This window comes from Peromyscus leucopus, chromosome 4 (assembly GCF_004664715.2).
Source record: "Peromyscus leucopus breed LL Stock chromosome 4, UCI_PerLeu_2.1, whole genome shotgun sequence".
Taxonomy (NCBI): domain Eukaryota; kingdom Metazoa; phylum Chordata; class Mammalia; order Rodentia; family Cricetidae; genus Peromyscus; species Peromyscus leucopus.
The window spans coordinates 2,658,679-2,682,214 of NC_051066.1; the positions used below are offsets into that span (position 1 = coordinate 2,658,679).

The 23,536-nt window shown below is 39.7% G+C and overlaps 1 protein-coding gene and 1 pseudogene across 1 annotated transcript; both read right to left on the reverse strand.

Annotated features, from left to right (window-relative positions):
* Nucleotides 1-3,397: 3,397 nt before the first annotated feature.
* LOC114686041 (olfactory receptor 50-like) lies at nt 3,398-4,339 on the reverse strand. The gene has a single exon (XM_028860689.1). The coding sequence runs from the start codon at nt 4,337-4,339 to the stop codon at nt 3,398-3,400; it is 942 nt and encodes a 313-aa protein (XP_028716522.1).
* A 3,779-nt stretch (nt 4,340-8,118) lies between these two features.
* LOC114686046 lies at nt 8,119-9,627 on the reverse strand (annotated as a pseudogene).
* Nucleotides 9,628-23,536: the final 13,909 nt, after the last annotated feature.

Genomic DNA, 23,536 nt, shown 5'->3' on the forward strand with positions numbered 1-23,536 from the left:
ACATCCTCTGTGACCTGCGAATTCTACTGAAAGTTATACTGAGCAGCAGCACATGGGATCAAAGGTTTAGACACAAGAATGCATCACTGAAATAGCACTTTACATGGCTAAAATTGTAATCCACGTAGTATTTCCCAAAGCAAGGGGAGGAATAAATCATAGTGCTGGTGCACAAAAACCTTTCTCTCCTGGCCACACAGCAGAAGCTGAACAGTCGAGAAGCAAGGGCAGTGGTGGGGAAAGCACTCCATTGTAAACTAGCTGAAAGCAGAAGATGGCAGAGAGCAGCATCCCTGGGGACCACTTCGTAGGAAAGCTGATTCAGGGACAGCTTACAGAGGAGATGAGTAAGATGTCAGGTGGGTGGGTGCTGTTGTGGAGATGGACTACACTTTGTTATGTTACTTATTTCAAAATAATAAAAACTAATGTATCTCAATGAAAATGGTAATAGCTATTTGCTGGAGATGTGGTTTGTTTGTAATAGTTTGTTATATATTAATAAGTAACATTTGTAAGTTTTTAAGTTCTTTTGCACACTAATATATGCAATGTGTGCGTGTGTGTAGAATAAATTTCTAAAAATGGAATCAGATAGCATTATATTTATGATTTTAAAATATTGTCCAATTATAAAAAATAGAGACAAGGAATTCTATTCCTACATATTCTTTAAAGCAATCTTTAATATAAGAATCTTTCTTATGAAAATTATTTTTATAAAAAAAACATGCTTGGAGAGTACAGAGCAAGGGCATTTGAGGAACAGAGAAAATTCGAGACTATAGTCACATGGAAAAGATATGAATTAGAGAACTCTCAGGAAGCCTGCATATATAAGATCTTTTCTGCCACATTAGAAATCATCATTCTGTTCTCAGAAACAGGACCAAGCAAAAGTCTAAGTAAAGATTTTTAGGTGCTTGCCATCTGCTGGTAGTAATTGAAATAGAATCAGTAGGAATTTGAATAGTTATTGCACTAACTTAGGTATAAAATAATTGCCCATTCAATGTGAACTGTTGTAGCACAGAAGAATAAAATTATATTGATTTAGTACAAAATTTGAAAAAATACCCAAGAAGATGATGGGAGTCAAAGAAAAGCAAAGGGATATATGCCCTACTTTTTCATCTCAAAATTAGATATAAAATCAGAGAGAATCTATTTGCATGCAAATTTGCTTTCACCCTACTCTTTCCAATTTTGAATAGATGATTAAGGTAAGTTATTCTGTAAGGATCTATCTTTCCTAGTGTGTCATAAAGAAGGGTAGGCCCAAGGGAGAAGTAATACACATTGCATGCCCATACACATAAGGACATCCAAGTTTGCACAGTTATCCTACTTCTTATAAATTCTATTTCCACTCTGACATGGGCCTTTGATGATAAGTACAGATACCTTATACACAAGATATGGAGGCTTCTTCCATTTCTTTATGAAATATAGAGAATTTAGTGAAACTGGCAAAGTCTGCAAGGGGCTCGCTCAATGATCCACTGTGAGCAACAGAAGGTTTTCAGCATGCAGCCTGCTGTGACGGATACATGGATACACAGTTGTTTGTGGCCCTGAGAAATCAGTGTTGGTTTTAATCTTTTAGTCAATGATGAGGGCCTGGGGGTGATCCTCTATGCCTGGCTCCTGATTAAGGACAAGCTACATATGATTGCATAATTACTTTGGGCTTCTCCATGACAGAACTGTTTGCTGAAGAAGACACAAAAGATTTCACCTTGGAGGAATTGTGATTATAAGTGCAAGGCAACTAACAGGTGATGAACAAAAGTTATCACTTGCCATTTGAAGGAAAAACTATGGGCTTTGGAGTTTCTTTTGCTATGAAAAAATATAAGCAGAAAGACTGGTACTGTGCTTTCTCCCATATGTGAAAACTGAAAGAAAAAGATACCCTGAAAATCAAATACAGTCTACTAGGGAAGAGAGCAAGTCGAGAAATTGAGATGATAAAAGATGTAAACAGAACAGGTTGACTTCATCAAAGTGCTACGTGTGTGTAGGACAAAGTCACAATGAAACCCATTACTTTGTACATTGATGTGATTCAATATTTTTAATAAAAATACATTTTACACCAATCTGCTTAAAGAAGTGAAGTTAAAAACCCTTGTCTTGAACAGATGCAGTTTCACAAGGACTCAATTTTAAAATGCATTATGGAAAGCAATACATTTGAGTGAAGGGCAGAGAAGTATCTTTTTACATTTTAAAAAACACATGACAACCGGTTACTGTACATCCCTGCATGTGTGAATCAATTCAGATTGCCTAGACTTCCCAAGACCCTGGCAGCTACTGCTCAGCTCACATCTAAAGAGGCTGAACGTCAGGATGCACAGTGTATGTGCAGTCACAATACTCCCTGGAATGCTTTGGAAAGTCTCTCATTATTGTTTCACAAAGCTCCACCTTCCCGGCACTCAGAGATCTACAATAGGGGTTTTATTTACCAATTGAATCAATATTGAAATGTCACAGGCTTTTACAGAAAACTAATCTTGTTTCAATATGTGAACAGGCTCAGACACTTGGAAGAAAAAAAAGTTATTACTTAGTTACCTTCATACAAACACAACTAAAATGGAATGGGAATGGAACAGAGGCTACAAACAGGACAGAGTCAGAGGGAGGTTGGCTAAGAGGTAGATGACAGTTAAATGGAAAAATTGCTTCTGATTACATGGTAGGGTGGTAAGTCTGGTAATAAGAAAATACTGTGTGTTTCAAACAGATGAGAAAAAGAATTCTGAGTATTTCCATCATAAGCATATGAAAAATGAGGAATTAAACATAATTGTCATGATTTGAACATATGAACTGTATACATGTATAAAAACAATACATGGTACTGAGTAACCACACACCATTTGCTGCCAATTAAAATTAAAAATAACAAGTGGAAATTAATTAAAACAAAAGCATAGCTACTTTTAAATTAAAGTTATTCAAAAATGAACACCAGCTAAATTATAAAATTAAATGCAAATAACAGCATGAATTAGTCAATCTGAAGAAATATTAGCATTTTTAAGAAAGAAAAAAGAAAAAGTCTTTACTACTTAAGGGCTTTAACATATCAAAAAACAATGAAAGCAGTGAAGACACGAAATCACAATTGTGGGAAAGGGTTCTATATGAATAGGGAGAATGTGTGGATATGTATGTGAAGATAATCTGTGCAGGACTATCAGGATCAACAAGACAAACAAAGAAAGGAAGGAAAAGAATAGGAAGATTTCAAACTACATACATGGTAAAGTGTGCCTAAAAAGACAATGCCCCAAATCACTAACAAACAGCTTTTCCCAGAGGAGAGGACACATGTAGAGAATGGGGAGATCTCAACTCCCCTTAGTGAAGCAGAAAAAGCTAATCACATGGAAAAAGTTGCTCTTGCAAGCATATTCTTCAAAGCTCCTTTCATATCCCTATTCCTCAGACTGTAGATAAAGGGATTCAGCATGGGTGTGACCATAGTGTACAACACAGCCACAATGACATCTTTGTCATTAGTGTTGTTAGATGAGGGGACAAAATATAGCCCGATAATGGCTCCATAATAGAGAGAAACCACAGAGAGGTGAGAGCCACATGTGGATAAGGCTTTGCAGATTCCTTTGATGGAGGGAGTTCTCAGGATGGTGGCTCCAATGCGGCCGTAAGAGACCAGGATGCATATGAACGGCACAGTGATGACTAGTGATCCCACAATGAGGATGACCAGCTCATTGATGGAGGTGTCTGAGCTAGACAACTTAATTAAAGCAGAGAGATCACAGAAGAAGTGGTGGAGAGTGTTACCTCTAAAGAAAGAGAGATGAGCTAGGAGGACAGTGTGAACAAGGGCACCAGCAAATGATAAGAACCAGGATGCGATGACTAGTAAGATACAGACACTCTGACTCATGATTCTGGTGTAGTGGAGAGGGTGGCAGATGGCCACATACCTGTCATAGGCCATAGAGGTCAGAAGAAAGCTGTCAAGATCTGCAAAAAATAGGAAAAAATACACTTGGGAAATGCACCCAGCATATGAGATGGACTGACTGTGTGTCAGCATATTCATGAGCATCTTTGGAGATGTGACTGATGAGAAAGAGATATCTGTGAAGGCCAAGTGGCTGAGGAAGAAGTACATGGGGGTGTGGAGGTGAGAGTCCAGCCTGATGAGCAGGATGATGAGCAGGTTCCCCAGTACTGTTATCAGGTACAAGGCCAGGAACAGGGCAGAGTACATGCCTTGGTCCTCTGGCCGGATGGGGAGCCCCAGGAGGATGAACTCAGATGCACTACTCTGATTCTTTGTGCTCCTCATCTTCTACTGAAAATGAAAAAGACATGGAAATGTGAGAACAGGAAATATTATGATTAGGGCACAGTGAAAGCAATGTTTTTAATTAGTGTATTCACTTTATCTGAAATTCTCAAACTTTTGAACACTAATGGGAAGTTGGAGACTTAGAAACCAGTTCAACATGTTTTGAGGAACTTGAAAATATCATAACAATTATCAGATAAGAAACGATCAGCTTTGAGAAGTCTCAGAATCCCAAATAGAATTCTGAGATAGGGAATGAAGTGAAAGGTCAGATCAGCCATTAATTCATAGCAAAGCTAGTCAATAATTTATAATAGTTTGCTAGCTTCTTGACCCTCTTCACAGCTTTAGAGGCATATTGGCTAATGTTTTGCATCTGGGGCTGTATTGAAATTGAAAGAACCAAAAGGCAGCTGTAAAGCTGTAATATATAATTTAGAGACCTAAAGGCACAGATCTATATCAATGACTTGAAATATCATATGACATGTCTTCTACATACCCTTCACACCTTCCCGATTCTAACATCTCCAGTGGTCTGACTCTCTTTCTAAAGAAGTCCTCATGGAATATGTATAAAAAGTCTCTGTCTCCTTCAAGTTTTCTTGTGTGTTCTCTCAATCAAAACCTCATTTTGCTTTTTCAGGTTTTGTAGGATAACAGTAAATATTTAATTGCACTAGCCACATCTGCAATCTGCCAAGAAATCACTTTTTCCCTGTCTAATGTATTCCAATAACCTCCATTTTCACTGGTCTTAATCCAGATTTATTTTGCTAATGACTCTTAAATGATATTCTTTGTTGCATTTCTATCATTTCATTTATTATTTTTCCCCTCTTTACCAGTTGAAAACAGAACTTTTCATGTGAACATCCACAAAATAATAGTAAATAGAACATACTAATCTGTCTATCAAAACATAGATCCACATTTCATAAATAAAATCAATCTAAATATCTTCATGTTTGAAAGCTCAATTTGAACTATTGACTCATAGGGGAAGGGAAATTAGAGTTTTTGTTACTACTCCAATTCTGCCATCTTTATCAAAATGATCTTTAAAAATCTCTACATTTTCCAGGCCACTCTATAAATATTCTAGTGTGATTTTCCCCCAGGATTAATTATTCATTCAGTTTTATCACCAATCATTACATCTGTAAAAATCAGTTTTTCACAATTAACAATATTTTGGATATCGAGTTTCATTATTTTTGCAATTTCCAGGATTACAACAAAAATCATTATTCAATGCCTTTTTACATAAGCATGTATGACAATTCCCTGAAGTAGAATTAAGGGTCTATAAATTTGCATGATTTTGATAGACAGCTAAACACAGGAGGCTGCAGTTGGTGGGGAAGGCTATTCTTACATGTTCTGTGAATGAAATCATGATAGTTGAATGTTTGGAGAGGGCAGGGCTTGGGCATTGGGGGAATAGAGGAAATTCAAGACCATGGTAAGTCTGGTAAAGTCTATGGATTATTATTGAAGAACAGAGATACATAAGGCTGTTTATGCTATAATAGAAAGTTTCAATTCTCCACTCAAAGTATTAGTACATGCAAGGGAAGTTTTGAGTAAAGAAGTACCTGAATGCTTTTAGTATTATACTATTTAGTCAGCAGAAATGGGGTTACAGCAAAACCAGGTATCAGAAGGAGCTGAACAGGAGGCTCTTGCCACAGTTGAGATACAATATATTCACTGCATATACCTGAGTTTGTCAGTGGAGATGCATACAGTTACAGAAATTTGGAATAAAATTTGGAAGAAACCTAGCATGACTTGATGGAGTTTAAAGACACACAAAGAAACTGTGCATCCCCCTTCTTCTCCTGAATTAGGCACTATATGAGTTTGAGATAAATTGTTCTACATGGGGCTACTGTGCTATCCTCTCCTCTCAAACTTTAGATAGATACTCTATTCATGATAAGTAACTACTAGAAATATGGTGTGCTGAAGAAGAGCCTAGAGAGAGTAGGACACAATACACACACTCAAACACTCAATCACTGAGGGCAAATTCTCCCCCTGCTTTGGCATGGCTCCCTTAGATGATAAACACAGATACCTTCAACTTCAAGGCATGCGAAAATCCCTCCATTTCTCTCTAGGAGGCCTGCGAGACAGTGTAATAAGTATGATCTCTAAGGGACAAAAGGTTCCATGGTGGCAGTCAGAATCCTCATCAGCTCAGAACAAAACAAAGTTAGATATACCAATAGACATATGCCTGCAGCTCTTGAGAATTTGGCATGAATTCTACTTTTACAAAAGATAGAGAGGAACCCAGGGGATAACACTGCCATCATGAGTCTAAATTAAAGCCATGGTATAATTACTGCTTTTCCATTGCCTCCTTGGGGAAACAACTACTTGTTGAAGAAGTAAAAGAGAGTTTGTTCAGCTTTTGAGGAATAAAGCTGATAGTAACAAGGAAGCCTGTAGTAACTTTGAGGGTCACAAAACTTTTAGCATCTTATTTATCTTGGGTGAAGCAAACTAAGAGGTGGCTGAGTGTGGTAACCAAGTTCAGAATCCCACGACACTGCAAAGGGATACAAGTACACTTATATCATCATTCTGAATGGAAGGGTAAGGAGCTCATATCTCACCATCATTCAGAACATGAAGAAACGCCTGGTTCCAAAATCAGTGGGGTTGGTGTTACATGGATGCAGTTTTCACATGTCTAGAAGACTGCCACCAGTACAACTCTCCACTCAGTCCCCTACAAAATTCATTCCAAATCAATCCTGATATCCCCAGTTCATAACAACAGAAACATGGAAATATAAGTTCAACAATGTGTGGTATTTTTATTCAAACAAAATGTTTTTATTCATTCTTTGAGAATTTCATAATCCACACAATATATTTTGATTACATTAGTGTCCTTGCCCCTTGCCCTGGCTCCTCTGCCCTAACTCTCCCAGATTCACTCCCATCCCTTCCAAATTTCTGTCCTCTGCTTTTATTTTTTTTTTTTTATTATTTAAGACCTTTATTAACAGGTGCTTGCCATTTGTTGACTTTTTTTTAAAAAAATCAAGTTGTAAACTTTTATTACAAATTAAAAATGAAGTTCTTAAAAATCTCAATTTGACCAGATATGAAACAATTTAAAAACCATTAAAGGTGTATTGAGAAAAACCAGACCTTTTTAAAACACACACACACACACACACACACACACACACACACACACACATTTGTCATTACCAGAAAGAGACATCTTTAGGTAAAAATAATAAAAAACCCATGCTGCTAGAGGCTATATATATAGCATGGAGGTCCCTAGGACGACTGTGGCATATAATAAATTTCAGTTTTACTCAATTATTGAAAAAAATAGCCAAATGAATGGAAACACATGAACTATGAACCAAAAAGGCTGAGGGGCTCCCAGCTGGATCAGGCCCTCTGAATAGGTGAGACAGTTGATTGGCTTGATCAGTTTGGGAGGCAACTAGGCAGTGGGACCAAGTCCTGTGCTCATTGCATGAGTTGGCTGTCTGAAACCTGGAACTTATGCAGGGACACTTGGCTTAGTCTGGGAGGAAGGGACTGGATCTCCCTGGACTGAGTCTACCAAGTTGATCACAGTCCTCGGGGGAGGACTTGTCCTGGAGGAGATGGGAATGGAGGGTGGGCTGGGGGTAAGGGGAGGGCATGGGAGGGGGGAAAATAGGGGAACCCATGGCTGATATGTAGAACTGAATGATATTGTAAAATAAAAAATATATATCACAAAAAAAACCCATGCTGCATAAATAATGCAGATAGTTCTAGTGTATCTAGTCAATGGGCAAAAAGCAAGCACTTAAGGTCTTCAGCTCCAATCTTTGTTGATTTCTTATTGCTGGAATTTCATATCATTTCTTCTTGTTGGATGACCAAACCGGATGATGGTAGAGATGGTAAGCAGGCATTTACTCAACCCCACCCTGCTCAGCCTCGGGAGCAGACGAATTCTCAGCTGGAGGATTGGCTGCTTTTGTCTCTTTGCCATTTTGTGGTTTAGGGTTCTCTGGGTGTCTGTGTAGGTAATCGAAGTTGCGGCAGTACCGACGTTGAGGTGGCTGCTGACCTTGGGTCTCATCTCCTTGATTTTCCTTGTCCTCTTCATTGCCATCCTCTCTAGGTTGTCTTTGGCAAGGAGGGAACCTGCAGAATCGTGGTTTGTAACCTGATACATAGTCTGTCTCACTGGTCTACGTTGCTCTCCTGCACCCTGGTTGTCAGCACCCTCCATCACTTCTCCTTGCACAGGAGGGTTGGAATACTGTGGTCAACGCCCATAGGGTTTCAAGTAGTAAGGTGGGAACCTTCGCCTGCGATAGGGCCAGCGTTGTTGGGCTTGGCCTTCAGGAGTGCTTTCTGATCCCTTGCTCTTTTCCCCACTCTCACTATTCTGGAAATTTTGCTGGTAATTTTGTGGAGGACCCCTACGACATGGATAGCATCTATAATGGTTACAGTCTGTAGCTAGAGTTCTCCTGCCTGGCCCACAGTCAGGACAAATCTTTGTCACCCGCCAGTCCCACAGCCGCTCAGACCCAACCAAGTAAACACAGAGACTTATTATATTGCTTACAAACTGTGTGGCCATGGCAGGCTTCTTGCTAACTGTTCTTTTATCTTAAATTAATCCATTTCCATAAATCTATACCTTGCCACACGGCTCGTGGCTTACCGGCATCTTCACATGCTGCAGTGACTCATGACTCAGCCTTCCTGTTCTCTCCTTTCTCCTCTCTGTTAGTCCCGCCTATACTTCCTGCCTAGCCATGGGCCAATCAGTGTTTTATTTATTAACCAATCAGAGCAACACATTTGCCATACAGAACATCCCACAGCAACCGTCTGCTGCGTATTTGCTGCCTTGAACTGCAACTCCACCAGGTCCTGTAGCATTTGCTGCCTCCGCACCCTTTTCTCCTTCAACAACATCAGACTCCACAGTCTCTCCATCTCCCACACCACGAAGGAACTTCCTGGGGTTATTCTTCTTTGTGGCAGTCTGGTGTACAAATACGTCTTCCTTGATGTCATTCCTGCCGTTGAAACTGTATTTGTTCCTTACATTGAACCATTTTACTGTTCCCAAAGCCTTTGTTGTGATGACCTTCTTGTCCCCGCCAGCAGGTGCCACCGATGTGAGGCCGCCCGGGCCGCCACTCCCTGCAGAGCCGGGCTTGGTGTCAGCAGCGCTGAGGGCGGGGATGCGGGTGGGCAGCGGGCGGCTGCTGGGTCTCCATCTCACTTCTCATGGTTGCAGCTCCTCCCAGTGTGTGATGGTGACTAGGCCGGCAGTGGTGGGGCTCTCAGGTCTCTCTGGGGTCCGCTCTCTGCTCCTGCTACCGATCGAACTCTGCTTTTATTATTTTTATAACCCAGGTCAAGTTTATGTTGTCCACAAACTTCCAGGGTTGGCAACATCCACTGGAGCTTAGTGGAACAGCAGAAGCCACACCCTTAAAGAAAAGTTACTCACCCTCCCCCAGAAGCCATCAACTATCAATAGCTCCTCATGGGACTCATGACATAATAAATTTGGGGAAGCAATTACAGGCCATAACAATCATCTGTTGAGGGATGGTAATCATTGAAGAGAGACCTGTAACAATAAAGCAAAAAAAAAAAAAATTATGTATGTCTTGTTTTAATGGAATTTGTGTCCTGTACTGAAATATATTTGTTGAATCCCTAAACTTTTCTGTTCTTGCATTTGTTTGGGTATGAAATGTCCCCACAAAGACTCATATTTAAGGCTAAGTCTTCCACTTGCTGATCCAATGATTAAGAGATAATTGCGTCTTAATGGCCAGAGACAATTAGTTAATGAAATCATAACTTGAATAAACTTTAGAAAGTAAGAGAAAGTGTAGTTGGGACAAAATCAGAAGAATAGTGTTGTGGAATATTAGTTGAAGATATGTTAAATTGTTTATGCTGGGGAACATTTATTTGATGATGCAAAGATCTGTTGCATTCTTTTTGTTGCATTTGTTTAACTCTGTGAAGCTGTGTTACTTTGCCTGTCTAAAATACATGACTTGTCTAATAAAGAACTGAATGGCCAATAGCAAGGCAGGAGAAAGGTTAGGCAGGGCTGGTGTGCAAAGAGAATAAATGGAAGGAGAAAAGGGAGAAGATCTAGAAGCAAGAGAAGAAGGAGGACCTTGGGGAGCCATTCACTCAGCCACACAACAAGCCACAGAATAAAAGGTAAAGAAACATAAAAGCCCGGAGGCTAGAGGTAGATGGAATAATTTTAGTTAAGAAAAGCTGGCTAGAAACTAAGGTCACCAGGCATTCATAAGTAATAATAAAACTCCATGTGATTTCTTTGGGAACTGGGTGGTGGGCTATCCAAAGAGAAAAGAACAAAAAAATATTGGTGTCCAATGTAGGACTTGAATATCCACCTAGGCAGAGCCCAAGAAAGTGGGAGGGGGAGATATGGCTCCTTTAAGAAACCCTACCTTACAGCAGAGCACTTAAACAACCTTTTTCATGCTAAATAGAAACAAAAATCTAAGTAAAAAAAAATGCCTGCCACAGTGCAAGGCACTGGCATTCCATAGCTGGGGGATCGAATGTAGTCTGGGTCAAACACACCTCCAACCAGGCTGTGAGCTTTAGGCTTGGCTTCCACTGACTGAGAAGTGGGTGCAGCCAGCTGTGAGAGCAGTACAGGGGACCCGCTGTAGCTTAGCAGTTAAAGGCTAAACGGTATGCAACCAACGTGGTCCAGATGGGAAAAAACTCTACGATGTGTGTAGGCTTAAGAAAGAAAGAGTATGGGTATAAAAGGTCATAGAAAGAAATAAGTAGTTTAAAAATAATAAAAGAGAGAGTAAAAGTAATATAAAGAAAAAAGTCACATAAGATGGGAAATACATAAGAATTCTGGACCTTGTATGTTATTTATTGTGTGATTTTTTTTAAGTTTTTGCTGATAAACAAAAGACAACTGCTAAGACACATGGGATTGAAAGAGGGACTGATGAAATAAAAGAGCCTATATACTTTAGGAATGCCTTAACATTAAAATGGGAGTTAAAAATTTATTTGTCAACTGGAATTTAAAGATGGTTTAGAGAAGAGGTTTTGCTGGTATTTCCACAGGAAAAAAGAGGCTGTGGATTCCTTCCAGGTTAATATGGATCAAGTTTGATCAAGGGAGACCTCCTAAATGTTGACAAATGATATATATGAACAAAGGCTACCTCTGGTCTTCCCAGGACTTGGCCATTATCTCAAATTTCTCAAATACACCTAAAGATGCCTTCACTGACAGACAACAGGAAGCAGTCTGGAGAACATGAGTCCCCCATTCCCAAGAGATATGATGGGTGGTCTTTTGTTATTTGGTGGGCTATGGATGTTTGTTATCATTTAGGGGAATATAGGAATATAGGATAAAAAGAAAACTACTAATCTTGATATTTTGCATTGGCATGGATTTTGGTATATTAATATAAATTAAAATTATTATTCTCATACTGTATATATGTCTCTACTCTTGTTTGGAGTATTGTGTTTATGCAGCATGTTTAAATATGCAATGTATAATTAAGAAATGAGCTTAGTAGTTAATCTATAATAATCAAACTTGTAGTCATATTAGATATGTTTTCAAGGTTAAACAGGTATATTTTGGAAATATTGATGATCTTCAAACACTTTAAAGACCTACAGAATATGTAATTTTAAATGTTTTGTTAACATATGGCTTTTCATGACAATGAAACATCTCCTGGCAGCACCAGTTTACTTCATAAAAAGATGATGGTCATCAAAGAAACTCCATATGGAATTTGCTTTCAATGTGGCAAGGCTAGCCACTTAGGCAAGAAACTGCTTTGCCTTGACTGCTGACAATATGATATATAGGCTATACATGCAGGATCCTCAAGAAAGTGACTGCTGAACTTTGCCAAAACAAGGCAGGACAGTCCTTCAAAATTTCTGCTTCATAGAAGAGTGTGCCAGACATTCTAGGCCTGTAGGCTGAAGATAGATGCCCCAATGTTGCAGAGGAATTTTGGGTGAATGTTGTATATTTTGTTTGTGTTTTAACAAACAAAGCTTGCTTGAAGTTAGAGGACAAAACTAGGCACTAGTTAACCATAGAGGTCTGGAGGTCTGTGCAGAGAGGAACAGGAAGTGATAAGGCAGGACAAGAGGCGGGATCTTGGCCCTTTTGAACTGGAAGAATGGAAGAGAAAGGAAGTGACTGTGGCTGCTCTCCTGCTTCTCTGATCGTTCAGATCTTATCCCAATATCTGACTCCTGGTTTTTATTGATAAGACTAATTAGATTTATGTTTCATCTGTCATCCAACTTTTGGGGCATGAATTCACACAAACAAAAAAAGCCACTTGCACATGCCAAAGCTACACATGGGAACTGTGTCTGGTATAATCACCACACCACCAGCTGGCTTTTCCTTTCTTTCCCAAGCCCTCTGAGCAAGTCTAGAATGTTTCTGTTGCAGCCTCTCTACAGCAAAAGCCACAGGTGCTTGGGCTCCAAACGCCACCTGAGTCAGCCCCTCACCACCAGCCAGCTCTGCCTTCAGGCATCTCTGTGCTTTCACTTCCTGCTGGTCACACATGCCTCTTTCACACATTCCCCCATGCAGATGGCTGACTCTTTGGCTCCTTTCCCCCCATAGGTTTTGGGCTTTCCCTGGACCCCCTCCTCAGGCTGCTGACATGCAATCAGGCACAGCTGTCCTCAGCCATACTGTGCACCACCTGTGTTCTCTGTTCAGATGTGCTACACAGCAGTAGTAAGCCTCACACTTTACCATCATCATAAGTATGGTGAGTCAGTTGGGAATTCTTAAAGTGGAGAATTAGTTTTAATGGAGAGAGAGAGAGAAAGAGAGAGAGAGAGAGAGAGAAAGAGAGAGAGAGAGAGAGAGAGAGAGAGAGAGAGAGAGAGAGAGAGATTGTCATGTTAAAAAACAGGGGGAAATAGTATTACAATGGAAGGAGTTAGTTCTCTGTGGTTACACAATGGATGGTTTGAAAATAGAACAATTACATGAGGGGATAATTAACTTAGTTGGTAGACATTAAATGATTATGACCCACAATTGGAATAACACCTCAAGAACTGAGTAATTTATTTCAAACTTTACAAGGTGATAAGGACTTAAATAGTTCAAGAAAATTATCAACTAAAGCTAAGAAAGAATTGGCTCTGGTAGATAGGGAATGAGAAGATGCACATGTTTGGATCCATAGTTTTATTACATTCTTGTTATTTACCTTCTAAGCATCCCCCTACAAGAATTTTAATACAGAGAGAAAATTATATCTTAGAATGGATATTTTTTACCAGACAGAGTGAAAAATTAAAGACCTATGTAGAAAAGGTTTCTGAGTTGATTCTAAAAGGAAAATTAAGATTTCATCAATTAGTAGGAACAGACCCAGCAGAAATTGTAGTACCTTTTACTAATGCTGAAATTTCCTCTTTATGGCCAGAAAAATGAACATTGGCAAAGAGCTTGAAGTAATTTTTTAGAAGATCTTAACAACAAATGTACCCAAAGCCATAGAATTCTGCTTATAAAGAGAACTAACTGGGTCCTTCCTCACATTGTACAGAGAACACAAATTTCTGGAGGCCCTACATTCTATACTCATGCAAACAAATCAGAAAAGGCAGATTATAACTCAGGAAATTTGAATAAAGTGGCTCAAAGCCCTTATAATTCTGTTCAAAAGTCAGAATTATATGCTATTCTCAGGGTATTATTAGATTTTTCCAAAATATCTTAATATACTTACTGACTCTCACTATGCAGAGTTGTTTTATATACTGAAACTGCTGAATTTATTCCATATGATACAGACTTGATTTTGTTATTTATTCATTTACAAGAAAAGATCAGAAATAGAAATCACCCCTTATATATAACACATATTAGATCTCATAAAGGTCTACCAGGCTGTCCAGCACAAGGTAATGATGAAATTGATCAACTATTGGTAGGAAATATGCTGGAAGCCTCAGAATTTCATAAAAAAAAAACACCATGTCAATAGCAAGGGTTTGAAAAAGGATTTTTCCATCACTTGTCAACACGCCAAGGAAATTAAAAGAAAATCTCCCACTTGTTTCTTGTATAACCAAACTCCACTACCTGCAGGAAGTAACCCACAGGGTACTCAGAGAAATGAACTTTGGTAAATGGACATATTTAATTTTGCAGTTGGGGAAATTAAAATATGCACACCACACCATTGATACATGTTCAGGATTTCAATGGGAAACTGCTTTGAGTTCTGAAAAGACTGATTCTGTAGTCACACGTTTGTTAGAAGTTATGGCCATCATGGGGATACCTGTGCAAATTAAGCATGACAATGGTCCAGCATATGTCTCTAGCAAAATGAAACAGATTTTTGCATACTACAACATAAAGCATATTACAGGTGAACCACACAACCCTACAGCAGTTATAGAAAGATCTAATCAAACTCTAAAATATATGCTTAATGAACAGAAACGGGTAATAAAGACACCCAGAGATAGATTGTGTTAGCATTCAGACCCTCTTCTAGTCTGCCCAGCATCCTAACTATGTCATCCTATGTAAAGTCCCCTTTAAGAAAAAAAACTCCCACTTCTCTCTCTCTCCCTCTCTCTTGCCATGAGGTTGCACACACCTCCAACCTCTCTCTCTTCCCTTCTTTCTATCTTTCCTTCTCTTTCCCTATCTTTCTCTCTGCTCCTCTCTCTTTCCCTCTCCCTTCCCCCTTTAATAGTAAAGCTCTCCACATGAGTGCTATCCCACAATGTGAGTGACTTTCATCAGTGCTCCCTTGACTCCCACCCACTGTGTCTGCATGGCATGTCTCCCTCACCCTCCATGGGGCACCTTGGCTCAAAACCACCAAGGCCATCCTGCATCATTTTTAAAATACAGCATTGGTGCTGTGAAAACTCAGCAGTTCCTCCTAGCAGTTCCTTAGTCTAAAGCATGCTGGGACCCTGGATTGGATTCAGTCTACCTGCAACAGGCTCCCCTTTCAGCTCACCAATTACTCGCCACCCCATCAACCAGTGGTAATTGCGTAAGTTTTAACTGGGTCTGCCCACAATCTCATAGCTCTTTTAGGCCCTTGTGGCTTTTATGACACCATTCCTGACCTTTTCCTATGAATGAGATTCCTCTTAGAGCTCAGTTATTGTCCTTGCCTCCTGGCCTCTATGAAAAACCTGGTAATAGGTGCCAAGACTCCTCTGGCTTAGCCAGGCTAAGCCCGACCCCCATGGAGTGTAGAGATGACCCTCTGAACATCTTAGTCCTTGTTCAGTCCTCCCCTTAGTCCTGGGGATTCCCATGACTACAGGCTGTAGTGACTCCTTTTTCTCCTCTCATCCATGGCAACCATGCTATATTTTTCAGGACATTTATGACTACTGTGAGTGATCAGGGCCTGCTCCTTCCAAGTCCCCGCTCTGATGTGGGCTTTCACTTTTTTCTCTTCCTCCCTCAAACCTCTTGCACTAACTCTGCTGCATGTGGCATGTTTGTTTAGTAGCACACCCTGACAGGGCCTGTCAAAGGCACCCACTTCATGCCAGGACCTCACCCGCCTGCTCCACCCGAGGTGGATCTGCTCCCTCCCTCCTGTAACAAATCTGCTTTCTCATTCACCAGTGGCTTTGCCTTCCATTCAATACCAGTACTCAGGTTTCTGGTGGGGCTACCCACCTCTGACCATACGCCTGGATGTGAGACTGGCCTCAGTATTTCTTGGGGCCAGACAGTTGAAGAATCAAGAAAGAATTCTCCACTTTTTCTCTTCTCCCTTTTTTCTTATTTACTCAACCCTTGTTTAACATATCTGTATATGTATATGCGTGTGACTTGGATTTACCTATAAAAAACAAACAAACATGCTTTGAGCATCAACCACATGGCTTTCCTCCATCTTGGCTGATGACCTCATCATGATGTATACAGCCATGTAGCTGGCAGCCATCCTTTACTAAGGTTTATTAAGGTTAAAAAATGCATTTAGTCCCGATGACCCCCGTGTTCATTTTATCTCCTTCTAGAGTAAGGAAGCAACAAGTCTCAAATATTTTGGATTGATATGAACTTTTTATATGATGATAGAGATGTAAATCTATATTTGATTCAACACTGGTTTATAGTACACTCTATATGACAATAGGAATTTAAATTTATAAAGATCTATTCATACTAACAAAAGCTAACTTAGTGATTCACACCTATGTCTCTGCCAAATTTTTAACTCCAAGCTTCTAGAAAATTTAAATAAATGATGTCATATGTTTGATAAATGAGGTATCTGATAAACAAGATATATATTTTTGATGGAGTTTCTGTTCCCCCAAGAAGGTTCTTTACTCAGAGTTGGGCCACACCCCAAATCACAAGCCCCTTTTCTCCTGTTCCCATTTGGCCCTGGGATCTTTCCCCCATCACTCTCCTTTGCCTTCTCAGGAAACAGTAAGTCCTAGTCATATGAAAGCTGCTAACATATTGGAGACTGTTAGGGAACATAAGCTGATAGTCAGTCATTCATACCTAATAGACACAGTCCTCAAATGTTCAGAGATCTGCAGAATATAGCATTTAAAATGTTTAATCAAAAAAAACCTTTTGTAGTAGTGTACTTAAGCAAAATATAAGGCATTGTTAAAGATATTTTTTATTTTGCTTATATTACTTAAAATGTGAGTTGTATGTTTATTTGAGTTGTTTGAAAAATGGGAACATCTTACAGCATCACATTGATTTTGAATCATTTGAATTCAACAATATGATTTGAAAATAAATTGTGAGTTACTTGAAAAATAAAAATAAAAAAAAAAAAAACCTTTTGTGGAGACGGGCCCGGTGGTGGAGACAAGCAGACACAGGTAGGCCTGCGGAGGTAGCCTGCAGTGGTAGACGGCCTGGCGGCGGCATCAACAGGGACATTCAGTCCCGGCGGCAGCCAGCAGAGACATTCAGGCCCAGTGGCGGCCCATAGAGATAGACGGGCCCAGCAGCGGAGACAAGCAGACGCAGGTAGGCCTGCGGAGGAGGTCTGCAGAGGTAGATGGGCCTGGCGGCAGCCGACAGACACATTCAGGCCCGGCGGCAGCCGGCAGAGACATACAGGCCCAGCGGCCCACAGAGGTAGACAGGCCCAGAGGTGGAGACAAGCAGATGCAGGTTGGCCTGTGGCGGCGGCCCACAGAGGTAGATGGGCCCAGCGGCAGCCCACAGAGGTAGACGTGCCCGGCGGCTGCAACCGACAGGGACATTCAGTCCCAGCAGCAGCCAACAGAGACATTCATGCCCAGCGGCAGCCCACAGAGGTAGTCAGGCACGGCGGTTGAGACAAGCAGACGCAGGTAGGCCCACGGAGGTTGCCCGCAGAGGTAGACGGGCCCGGCAGCATCGGCCGACAGGGACATACAGGCCCAGTGGCAGCCCGCAGAGACATACAGGCCCGGTGGCGGCCCACAGAGGGAGACAGACCCAGCGGCAGCGGACAGGGACATACAGTCCCGGTGGCGGACCGCAGAGGTAGACAGGCCCAGGGATGGAGACAAGCAGACACAGCTTGGAACACAGACACCCCTAACCCCAACACCTGGGGAAGAAGCTATCTCTGTGGGTCGGAACCAGAACAAGTCTGAACACTCTGTCTGAAGACAACCCAGGGCCCAGCTGCTGATCCTGTGAAACCCAACAACTTGGAGGTGTTGGTGAGACTACCCTGCTCAGCTGAAAACCATCTGGGAGAGGATTCAGATGCCTACAGTTTAAAGTCTGAAGAAACAAGATCAGCTGAGGAGTTGACAAATGAACAAAACGTGACCTGGGAACACAGAAGAAGGCGCTACCCAGACACCAAACCAGATCACCAGAATCATAAGTATATAATTCACCGACTGAAATCAGCTGCCCCTGAAGAAATAGCCCAATAGCACCAATTTAACCAAGAACCCCTACTAAACCAAGACTAAAAATTAGAACAAGAGAGGCACTCTCAGACACAGACACCACCTGCACCGCACAGAGGAAGAGATGAGTAGACGCCAGTGCAAAAATACAGGCAACAACATAAAGACCTATATGGCAACATCAGAACTTAGTGATTCTACACCTGCAAGACCTAAACATACCATGACAGAAGAAACAGAAGAAATCAACCCTAAAAATGACTTTAAGAAGATGATAGAGGCCCTTAAGGAAGAAATAAAACATTCCCTCAAAGAGGAAATAAAAACTTTCCTTAAAGAGGAAATGAAAAACTCCCTTAAAGAGGAAATAAAAACTTCCCTTAAAGAGGAAATGAAAAACTCCATTAAAGAGGAAATAAAAAACTCCCTTAAAGAAATGGAAGAAAAAATGAACAAAAAATGGGAAGAAATCAAATCAAGCCAAGAAGAAGCAATTAAACAGATGAAAGAAACATTCCAAGATCTGAAAAATGAATTTGAGACAATAAAGAAAACACATGCTGAGGGAATGCTGGAAATAGAAATCCTGACTAAACGAACAGGAACTACAGAAACAAGCATAACCAACCGATTGCAAGAGATGGAACAGAGAATCTCTGACACTGAAGACACGATAGAGAAAATAGATTCGTCAGTCAAAGAAAATACTAAAGACAAAAAAATCGTAACACAAAACGTCCAGGAAATTTGGGACACCATGAAAAGACCAAACCTAAGAATAATAGGGATAGAAGAAGGAGAAGAATACCAACTCAAAGGCACAGAAAATATATTCAACAAAATCATAGAAGAAAACTTTCCTAACCTAAAGAAAGAAATACCTATGAAGATACAAGAAGCTTACAGAACACCGAATAGGCTGGATCCAAAAAAAAAAGTCCCCTCGCCACATAATAATCAAAACACTAAACACACAGAACAAAGAAAAAATATTAAGAGCCGCAAAGGAAAAAGACCAAGTAACATATAAAGGTAAACCCATCAGAATAACACCAGACTACTCAATAGAGACTATGAAAGCGAGAAGATCATGGACAAACCTCATGCAGACACTAAGAGACCACGGATGCCAATCCAGACTATTATACCCAGCAAAACTCTCAATCACCATAGGCAGAGTAAACAAAATATTCCAGGATAAAACCAGATTTAATCAATACCTGTCCACAAACCCAGCCCTACAGAAAGCACTAGAAGGGAAAATTCAACCCAAAGAAGCTAAACACATCCATGAAAAATCAAGCAATAGATAATCCCACACCAACGTACACCACAAAAGGACAACACAACACAACCACAAAAAATAACAGGAATTAACAATCACTGGTCATTAATATCCATCAATATCAATGGTCTCAACTCACCTATAAAAAGACACAGGCTAACAGAATGGATAAGAAAACAGGACCCATCCATTTGCTGCATACAAGAAACACACCTTAACTCCAAAGACAGACGCTACCTCTGAGTAAAGGGCTGGGAAAAGGCTTTCCAAGTAAATGGACCTAAGAAACAAGCTGGTGTAGCTATCCTAATATCTAATAAAATAGACTTCAAACTAAAATCAATCAAAAGAGACCAGGATGGACATTACATATATATCACGGGAAAAATCCACCAAGATGAAGTCTCGATTCTAAACATTTATGCTCCAAATACAAAAGCACCCACATTCATAAAAGAAACACTACTAAAGTTTAAAACGCACATCAAACCCCACACATTAGTAGTGGGAGATTTTAACACACCACTCTCACCAAAAGATAGATCTACCAGACTGAAACTTAACAAAGAAATAAAGGACCTAACAGATGTTATGACTCAAATGGACCTAATAGTTATCTACAGAATATTCCATCCTAACACAAAAGAATATACCTTCTTCTCAGCACCCCATGGAACCTTCTCAAAAATTGACCACATGCTTGGACACAAAACAAATCTCAACAGATACAAAAAAATTGGAATAACCTCCTGTATCTTATCAGACCACCATGCCTTAAAGTTAGACCTCAATAACAACAAAAATTATAGAAAACCCACAAACTCATGGAAACTGAATAATGCCCACCTGAAACATCAATGGGTCAAGGAAGAAATAAAGACAGAAATTAAAGAGTTCCTAGAATTCAATGAAAATGAAAGTACAACATACCCAAACTTATGGGACACTATGAAAGCAGTGCTAAGAGGAAAATTCATAGCTCTAAATGCACACATAAAGAAGATAGAGCAATCCCATACCAATGAATTAACAGCACAACTGAAAGCTCTAGAACAAAAAGAAACAAACTCACCCAGGAGAAATAGACGCCAGGAAATAATTAAATTGAGGGCTGAAATCAACGAAATAGAAAACAAGAGAACAATACAAAAAAATCAATGAAACAAAGAGTTGGTTCTTGGAAAAAATCAACAAGATAGACAAACCTCTAGCCAAATTAACCAAAAGGCAAAGAGAGAGCACCCAAATTCACAAAATCAGAACAGAAAAGGGAGACATAACAACAGACAACGAGGAAATCCAGAGAATCATCAGATCATACTTCAAAAACCTGTACTCCACAAAAATGGAAAACTAGGAAGAAATGGACAATTTTCTGTATAAATACCACATACCAAAATTAAATCAAGACCAGATAAACCATTTAAATAGACCAATAACCCTTAAGAAATAGAAACAGTCATCAAAAGTCTCCCAACCAAAAAAAGCCCAGGACCAGATGGTTTCAGTGCAGAATTCTACCAGACTTTCAAAGAAGAACTAATACCAATCCTCTTCAAAGTGTTCCACACAATAGAAACAGAAGGAACACTACCAAACTCTTTTTATGAGGCTACAATTACCCTGATACCCAAACCACACAAAGATGCAACAAAGAAAGAGAACTACAGACCAATCTCCCTCATGAACATTGATGCAAAAATACTCAACAAAATATTGGCAAACCGAATCCAAGAATACATCAAAACAATCATCCATCACGACCAAGTAGGATTCATCCCAGGGATGCAAGGATGGTTCAACATACGAAAATCAGTCAATGTAATACACCATATAAACAAACTGAAAGAAAAAAACCCACATGATCATCTCCTTAGATGCTGAAAAGCCTTTGACAAAATCCAACACCCCTTCATGATAAAGGTCTTAGAAAGATTAGGAATACAAGGAACATTTCTAAACATAATAAAAGCAATTTATAGCAAGCCAACAGCAAACATCAAATTAAATGGAGAGAAACTCAAAGCGATAAAACTAAATTCAGGAACAAGACAAGGCTGTCCACTCTCCCCATATTTATTCAATATAGTACTAGAAGTTCTAGCTAGAGCAATAAGACGACAAAAGGAGATCAAAGGGATACAAATTGGCAAGGAAGAAGTCAAACTTTCACTATTTGCAGATGATATGATAGTATACATAGGTGATCCCAAAAACTCTACCAGGGAACTCCTACAGCTGATAAACTCCTTCAGTAAAGTGGCAGGATACAAGATCAATTTAAAAAATCAGTAGCCCTCCTATACACAAATGATAAAAGGGCTGAGAAAGAAGTCAGAGAAACATCACCCTTTACAATAGCCACAAATAATATAAAATACCTTGGGATAACACTAACTAAACAAGTGAAAGAACTTTTTGATAAGAACTTTAAATCTCTAAAGAAAGAAATTGAAGAAGATATCAGAAAATGGAAGGATCTCCCATGCTCATGGATAGGTAGGATTAACATAGTAAAAATGGCAATCTTACCAAAAGCAATCTACAGATTCAATGCAATCCCCATCAAAATCCCAACACAATTCTTCACATACCTGGAAAGAACAATACTCAACTTCATATGGAAAAACAAAAGACCCAGGATAGATAAAAGAATACTATACGATAAAGCAACCCTTTGAGGCATCACCATCCCTGACCTCAAACTCTACTATAGAGCTATAGTAATAAAAACAGCTTGGTACTGGTATAAAAACCGACATATGGACCAATGGAATCGAATTGAAGACCCTGACATTAATCCATGCACATATGAACACCTGGTTTTTGACAAAGGAGCCAAAACTATACAATGGAACAAAGAAAGTATCTTCAACAAATGGTGCTGGCATAACTGGATGTCAATATGTAAAAGATTACAAATAGATCCATATCTGTCACCATGCACAAAACTCAAGTCCAAGTGGATCAAAGACCTAAACATAAATCCAGTTACACTAAACTTAATAGAAAAGAAAATAGGAAGCACTCTTGAACGCATTGTCACCGGAGACCATTTCCTAAATAAAACACCGACAGCACAGACTTTGAGCACAACAATTAATAAATGGGACCTCTCGAAACTGAGAAGCTTTTGCAGGGCAAAAGACACAGTCAATAAGACAAAAAGACAGCCAACAGATTGTGAAAAGATCTTCACCAATCCCACATCTGACAGAGGATTGATCTCCACAATATATAAAGAACTCAAGAAACTAGACATCAAAGTACTGAACAGTCCAATTAAAAAATGGGCTAAAGAGCTAAACAGAGAATTCACAAAACAAGAACTACAAATGGCTGAAAGACATTTAAAGAAATGCTCAACATCCTTAATCATCAGAGAAATGCAAATCAAAACGACTCTGAGATACCACCTTACACCTGTTAGAATGGCTACGATCAAAAATACCAATGACAACCAATGTTGGAGAGGATGTGGGACAAAGGGAACACTCCTCCACTGTTGGTGGGAATGTAAACTTGTACAACCACTGTGGAAATCAGTATGGCAGTTTCTCAGAAAATTAGGAATCGAACTACCTCAAGACCCAGCCATCCCACTCTTGGGCATATACCCAAGGAATGCTGATTCATACCATAAAGATACATGCTCAGCTATGTTCATAGCACCACTATTTGTAATAGCCAGAACCTGGAAACAACCTAGATGCCCATCAACGGAAGAATGGATGAAAAAAATGTGGTACATATACACAATGGAGTACTACTCAGCAGAGAAAAACAATGAGAGCATGAAATTTGCAGGCAAATGGATGGAACTAGAAAAAATCATCCTGAGTGAGGTAACCCAAACCCAGAAAGACAGTCATGGTAGGTACTCACTCATAGGTGGATTCTAGATATAAAATAAAGAACAATCAGAGCACAACCCATAG

Bases quoted from the DNA above. Each gene is read 5' to 3' on its own strand.
- LOC114686041 (XM_028860689.1), bottom strand. From the start codon at position 4,339: ATGAGGAGCACAAAGAATCAGAGTAGTGCATCTGAGTTCATCCTCCTG.